This window comes from Elaeis guineensis, chromosome 2, assembly GCF_000442705.2.
Source record: "Elaeis guineensis isolate ETL-2024a chromosome 2, EG11, whole genome shotgun sequence".
In the NCBI taxonomy this organism is placed as follows: Eukaryota; Viridiplantae; Streptophyta; class Magnoliopsida; order Arecales; family Arecaceae; genus Elaeis; species Elaeis guineensis.
This window is the reverse complement of record NC_025994.2, coordinates 675,744-683,089: the sequence shown is the minus strand read 5'-3', so window position 1 is coordinate 683,089 and position 7,346 is coordinate 675,744. Positions and strand designations below refer to the sequence as shown.

Here is a 7,346-nt window from a genome sequence, read left to right as displayed (position 1 = left end):
GACCAAGCCAACGAAGGTTTCAGTGAGCATGAAGAGTTTCAAAAGCTTAGTCGGCTCAGTCCCAAACTGGATCGACTAAGTTTAAGGTGGGTCGACTATGTCTGAGAAACAACAGAGGACAGAAAGCTACATTCCAAAAATTTCAGGTTAAAATGCAGGTTAGTCGGCTTAGTCCCAGACTGAGCCATCTCAGTGACAGGTTAGCCAACTCAGTTCATAAGTGAGTTGACTAACTTGCAGATAAACAGAGAGTGAGTTTTGGATGACTGCAGATTAGCCGACTCAGTCTGGGACTGAGCCGGCTTAGTTTCACAGATTAGTTTTGCACGTAGGTCTGTTTGGGTTGGAAGTTTTTTTTGAGCTTGGAGCTTGATCCTATTGTAAATATACATATACATGTAAAATAGGTTAAGATTGTATGCTAAATATAGATTGAATAAAGCTCTTTCTCCCAAGAAACTCTCGTTCTCTTTTCTTCCTTTGCAATTCTTAATCTATGAATTCTTTGCTTCCGCATCTAGATGATCTTCTCTTTTGGTTGCTCGCTAATCATCAGGTCCCATGCATGGTCTAGCGCAAACACCAACAAAAAGAGGGCCAAACCGCACCTCTTCCGCCTCAAAATCTGACTGGCAGCCATCGAAAAAAGGGTTAGTCAGTGGACCGTCACCATTTTCCATCCATCCTCAGTGATTAAGATTGGAAACTGCCAGTCAAATGGAAATCCAGTGCTCCTTTTTTTATTTGAAAAATCAGGCAGCAAAGGGTCAGTGAGCCACATCCGACACTGCCACTTGCTCGAATCACCATGCCACCTACCCAGACAGCCGCCTGTGGTGGTAGCAAGAGAGGAGGAGGAGGACATGACGGTGGGAACCACCATCCCTCACCTTTTTTTTGTTTCTTTTGTTTGATATGGATCTTAATGGGAACTCGGTGGGACTCACCATCAGCTCATTCAAGTGGTTGTCGGAGCTCCATCCCCATATGCCAGTGAGAAAAAGAAGAGAAGAAGGGACGGCCACAGAGAGATCTATCTTTCTTTTTCTTCTCTTTTTATTATTATTATTATTATTATTATTATTACTATTATTGTTGTTTGGATATTTGGATCTGGATGGGGATTGCCAGCCCTTACCACCAGCTCATCCCATCACTGCAGGACTGTGGTCCCGTCACCTAGTGAGAACAAGGATAGAAGAAGCGACGACCAGAGGAGATCTATCTCTTTTCTTTTATATATATATTATATTTATTTATTTATTTATTTTTATTTTTGATTCTAACCTTCTAAAAAATTCAAGCTCTGATACCAATTGTTGAAATTTTTTCATAGATCTTATGTAGAAGATTAGGACACAAAAGAATGATTCATGAAAATAAAATAAAATCCAAGCATACCTCAAGATCCTTAAGCGGCCATTAACGGTTGCTATACCAGCATCCTATGGAAGAAGAAGAACAATGATGGGGTAGATCTTTTTCTCCATCTCCACTTTATGCTGATCTCCTTAATAGATAAGTTCGTTCCAAGAACATAAAGATCTTAATGCCCTATGGTTTCTCTACAAACGGATATATAGAAATGGAGTAGGAACCCAGTTCAATTAGTAATGCTAATAGATTCACCCATCACAAACTCATTAATAGAGTCAGACAGCCTACATCAATATATATTACATCACGTGACTAAGACAATAGGATCTAAAATAATGGTATGATCATAGATTATCATGGGCTCTTTAACCATTCATTCAGATGATAACTTAGCCCATATTTTCATAATAAATCAGAATAAGAAATTGGTCTATAATCAATGAAGCTCATCTTATGAGAATTTCTAACAAGAAAAGGATTGGAAAGATTTCTTTCAGAGTTAGTTTGCTAAGCCATTTGTTATGCCAAAATGCCAACTGCAAGCCATTTTCCATTTTGAAGAGAGTGTCAGTTAGGACTAAAGATCCTATCACTATCATTCCTCACCTAGGGTGTATTAAAATCATAGAATACTATACCATCCTATACCATCCATATCATACTGTACCGTATCGATCTCATACCTGTACACCGTCTTGAAGCGTATTAATGTTACCATACCATACCAAATGCTTATTGACATTAAGCAGAATTTTATTGGCATGGGTCTGATACCAAGGCAGCAAATCTTGATTGAGATCTTCATCCAACTCCTTAGATCTGTGCACCACTTTGTCGAGCCCTCTAGTACACCACTAGCTCGATGGCATACTAAGATGATTCTCTATGGCAATAGGTGTCATCATCTCACCAATCCAAGATTCTTGATATGATTTTATTCACATGATATAGGGGATGTTGCAGCAAATTAGATATGGAGTGGTATTCTTGGATAAAAAATTTGGCATTTATATTGTAGATTGATATGATAATTAACTTGACATTTTATCCATGCTATATTTTAATTTATTGAATATTTTTAAATATAATAATAATTCATATAATCTATAGTGAATACTCTGCTTTTGAGATTCTTTTTAATTATTTTTTTAATTTATTGAAAAAATTGCCATTTGAATATGTCATAACACACTTCCAAAGAGATATTCATATCTAATGATAAAGTTAGAATTTTTTTATCTAAATTAAATTTTTTATTTTAAAAAATTATATATATATATATATATATATATATATATATATATATAATATATATATATATATATATATATATGATCCATATCTAATTTAAATATGAATTTTTTGGATTGGAGTTAGATTATACATGAGCCAAAGCCAACCCGAATAACCCATTGGGTAAAAATTTTAATTGTAAATCCAATCCATAATTGGGTCTAGATCTAATATTAAAATTTAAATAAAAAATTAGATTAGACCAGACCCATTTACACCTCTAGATTGTACTCATACTCAGTCCAGACCCTCACATCTTTTATCTTTTATTCTATCAATTTTTCCTTCTCTGCGGGCGAGGCTGATACCCAAAGATTTTCCGACACATTCAGCCACAACGTAAATGCAAAATGCACTTAACGTTCATAAAATATTTTCCCCTTTACGCTCGAACCCGGCAGGACCTTTTCAGTCTGGATGAGACGTCAAAGGGTCTCTGCTTCTCTGGAAGATTGTTGGAAGCTGTTGATCTCTTGTGCCGTAAAGGATTGAGCGCGGATCCTCAGACCTATGCTCTTCTACTGCAGGAAGCCATTAACCGGAAGGAAATAAAGCTCGGCAGAAGAATCCATGCACAAATGATAACCACCGGGTTTGTGCCGCATGAATATCTCAGGACTAAATTAGTCATATTATATGCCAAGAATGGATACATGGAGACCGCGCACCAGATATTCGATAGAATTCCTCATAGAGACCTGGTTTCATGGAATGCGATGATCTCGGGTACGTGCGGAATGGTCTGGAGCAAAAGGGTCTGAATCTGTATTATTCCTTGCGATCGTCTGGCCTGGAGCCAGATCAGTTCACATTCGCCTCGGTGTTCCGAGCTTGTGCCGGGCTCGCGTTATTGGAACATGGGAAGCGGGCGCACAGTGTTATGATCAAGACCCAGATGAAGGCTAATGTTGTTGTCAACAGCGCGCTTGTGGATATGTACTTCAAATGCAGCAGTCTGAGTGATGGTTACATGGTTTTCAAGGGTTCGTCCGAGAGGAATGTTGTTACATGGACAGCTCTTATATCAGGATATGGCCAGCATGGGCGAGTTGTCGAGGTCCTCGAGCTTTTCCACCAGATGATAGAAGATGGTTTTTGTCCAAATCATGTAACGTTCCTTGCAGTTCTTTCTGCTTGTAGCCATGGAGGCCTTGTTGACGAAGGATGGAAATATTTTTCTTCCATGAGAAGAGATTATGGGATTAGGCCAAGAGGAGAACACTACGCAGCAGTTGTGGATATGTTGGGGCGAGCAGGGCGGTTAGATGAGGCGTATGAATTTGTTAGGAAGTCACCTTGTGAGGAACACTCAGTAATCTGGGGAGCTTTGCTTGGTGCTTCTAGGATTCATGGAAATATAGAGCTGGGGAAGCTTGCAGCAAAGAGATTTTTCAAAGCGCAGCCAGAAAATGCAGGCAAATATGTTGTTCTATCAAATACTTTTGCAGCTTATGAGATGTGGGAGAATGTTGCAGGTGTTCGAGGAATGATAAGATCTTTAGGAATAAAAAAGGAGCCCGCTTGGAGCTTGATTGAAATACAAGGAGAGGTGCACACATTCCTTGTTGGAGATAAATCTCACGAACAAAGCGAGATGATATATGAGATGATCAATTCTCTATGTTGTGCTTTAGCTGAAGCAGGTTATGCTTCCGATACATGACGTATTTGATCGAACAACAAAAGGATGAAAACACATATAGCATGTAAAATATACTTGACAATTCAAAGGGGTCGAGTGTGACAAATGGTTCATAAAGTTAATTTTTGTACAAGCCAATTTTTTATAAGAAATAAAAATAGAGAAGAGAAACAAGAACCTTGAATCGAAGATATTTGGAACAATACCTTGATGCTGGCAACCAAGGCTGCTCCTTCTTCTTTTCCCCACTTTTTGGACAAAAAGAAAGGGCTACAGTGGAGCCATTTCACAAATAACTGCCATAATTAGGTCCAAGTTTTGCAACAGAAAAGTTCTAAAGCGTTTGCTGCATATTTATAGGTCAGGGTCACGGACTGTGTTGTATATATAATTAGCATACCAAGTGTTTGCTGGATATTTATAGATCACGATCGAGGACGGTGTTGTATTTATATAATTAGCATACTGAGGGAGGAGATTGGAGACTTTAAAGACAGAGAGATATATAAAAACTATGTCTACTATCATTCTGGAACCAAGCGTTTATTATCAATTGTGTTGGTGATGGAGGTGGATACGGTCAACAAGTTCTAATTATGATGTTAGAGTTTGGCATCAAAGAAAATTGCTGCTCGCCATCCACCAGAAACATTCCTTGATGGCTAAAATCTGAAGGCAGTTATCACAGATTGAACCGATTAAAGATACAAATAGTCGTCTACCTTGAATAAATTACATTTGGCTACTCCAAGCCAAACTGCTAATTAACAGGACAACGAGAATAAGAGACTTGCAAAGTTAATGTTCACAAAAAGATCCAAACAAGCATGCTGCTGATATTTAGCAATTTCCTGGAGTTTCACTTGTCTTGTGTACGATCTTGTTAGCTGAATTCTACGGAAGATGGGGATGACATTGAATAGTCTTCCTCTGAATTAAGCACATGCTCAATCTTTTCCAAGACCTCCGATATATCCGGCCGGTGCTCTGGTAAGTGGGATACACATTTCAGAGCAACATTGAGCAATGGAAATGCCCATCGTCTTCCTTCTCTATTCAGCTCTGCGTCAAAAACTTCTGCAGTCCATTCTTCCCTCACCATGAATTTCACCCATTTTGGAAGGTCGATGCCACTCTTCTCTACTATTTTCCCGGTTAGAAATTCAAGTATTATGACACCAAAACTAAAGACATCAGCTTTCTTTGTCAACTCTTTCTCTGGAGCTCTATACCCGTATGACGAATACAGTAGTGCCCTTTTTGCGTATAAAAGATTCAAGATTCCAAACTCACTTATAAGTGGTTCTTCAGTCTCACCGAGTAAAATATTGGAAGGTTTTAGATTCCCATGAGGGGCATAGTCTTCTTCCAACTCTCTGGCTATGTAGTCTAATCCCCTTGCAATCCCCCGCATGATAAATAGTCTCTTTCTCCATGGGATATCCGCCTTACGTTCTGCATAGCCTGCAAGACCAAAACTATAATTATTTAACTGAATAACTAATAAAAATATCAACGGAGATAAAAGTATACATTAGAAAGTCTTACTGGAGAGAGAGATGAGAGACTTCCACTATTTTGATATCTGTAAATTAAAAGCTTTTCATGGTCTGAGGAATGGCAAGCCACAAGTGGCAGGAGATTAGGGTGCTTCAAGTTTCCTATCCGCATGACTTTTGTTTGAAATCATCTCCTGAGACATGCAAATTCTTCAACCTCTTGACGGCAAAAATGGAACTGTTTTTTAGCCGAATCTTGTAGAGACTGCTGTAGATGTTCTGGCCCTGGATATCGGCTGCTGACGTAAGGAGATCGTCTATGGTGAATCTTTCCTGTCTGTCACCAAAGAACACAAAGTCTTGAACTTCCCCTCCTTTCTCTATATCATCCCCAGTCCCAGCAGTATGATTGCTTGCGGAAGACCCGTGAACGCATTCCTTGTTCTCCTTCACTTGAGTTGCTCTACGATTTTTCTTGTCAGTGAAAAATATGAACAATGAATAGAAGGCAATCAAGAGAACCATAGTGAGAGTTGTGATGGCCCACGTTAGTCTATGTGCCTTTTCCTCCTTTTTATTGGCTCCTTTACCATCAGAGGTCTTCATCGTAGCGTCAGTCTTGTTATCAGATATGGCTGATATCATGGTATTGTGGTAAACAAGCTCAATTTCCTGCTTGAAATGAGGAATGTATCCTGTTAAATCATTGTTTGAGATGTCGAAGCTTCTGAGGTTCTTCAAGCTTTCCAGAGACGCAGGTACTATTCCATTCAGCATGTTGCTGCTCAGATTCAAATAAGTAAGACCAAGACAGTTTGACATTGACTTTGGAATATCACCAGCGATATGGTTGGTTGCCAAGCTGAGAAATTTTAGGGATGGAAGCTTGCAGAGAGAATCTGCATCAATTGTCCCACTGATATTCAGATTCTCGAGCCTGATCTCTGTTACGTGGAGCGAGAGTACATCACATTTTATACCCATCCACATCCCAGAGCAGTGATCAGGTATACGTCCATCCCAATTTAAACGTAGAATATTTTCGGGATCGGCTGCCTGTATAAATTGGATTAAGGACTTACTTTCTGATGGGCTACTAGATCTGCAGGCTCCCATGCCCATTGCGAAGGTCAAGATGCAGACTGGCCATAAAAGATTTAGACCAAAACTCCTCTGTTGCCAACAAATTGCCATGGAACATTGTAGTTTCATCTGCCTTCCACGACGAGGATTTATATAAGTCTTCAGTAGGGGATTCCCATGCAACTGCATCTGCTTTTCGGTTTACTGCACCAGATATCGACATTTTCCTTCGTAAATTCCAAAGTATTATAAATATTTTTTTTTAATATTGATTGACATTTCCAAGGTTTTCATGTTGTGGTATATTTCTTGGTCACTAAGACTAGATCGTGAAAGAAGTCATTGCATTTTTAACGATGCCATGCCATGCCATGCCAATAATCAAATTCGTTTGAAATTACAAGGCGTGATGAAACCAAATAAAATGCTGCTTATTTATTATGCGAGAACCA

The 7,346-nt window shown here is 39.0% G+C and overlaps 2 protein-coding genes and 1 pseudogene across 2 annotated transcripts; 1 reads left to right on the top strand and 2 right to left on the bottom strand.

Annotated features, from left to right (window-relative positions):
- Positions 1-2,900: 2,900 nt before the first annotated feature.
- LOC109505739 (pentatricopeptide repeat-containing protein At4g16470) lies at positions 2,901-4,515 on the top strand. The gene is given in 2 exon segments (XM_019849879.3): positions 2,901-3,390; positions 3,393-4,515. Coding segments are annotated over 2 exon segments (1,311 nt in total). The 5' UTR covers positions 2,901-3,020; the 3' UTR covers positions 4,334-4,515.
- Positions 4,516-4,905: 390 nt separating this feature from the next.
- On the bottom strand, positions 4,906-7,117 carry LOC109506049 (putative inactive receptor-like protein kinase At1g64210; annotated as a pseudogene).
- LOC114912931 (probable inactive receptor kinase At1g48480) lies at positions 5,196-5,726 on the bottom strand. Its single transcript, XM_029261381.2, has one exon. It carries the CDS (start codon positions 5,724-5,726, stop codon positions 5,196-5,198), a length of 531 nt encoding a protein of 176 aa, XP_029117214.2.
- Positions 7,118-7,346: the final 229 nt, after the last annotated feature.

Bases quoted from the DNA above. Each gene is read 5' to 3' on its own strand.
- LOC114912931 (XM_029261381.2), bottom strand. From the start codon at position 5,726: ATGCGGGGGATTGCAAGGGGATTAGACTACATAGCCAGAGAGTTGGAA.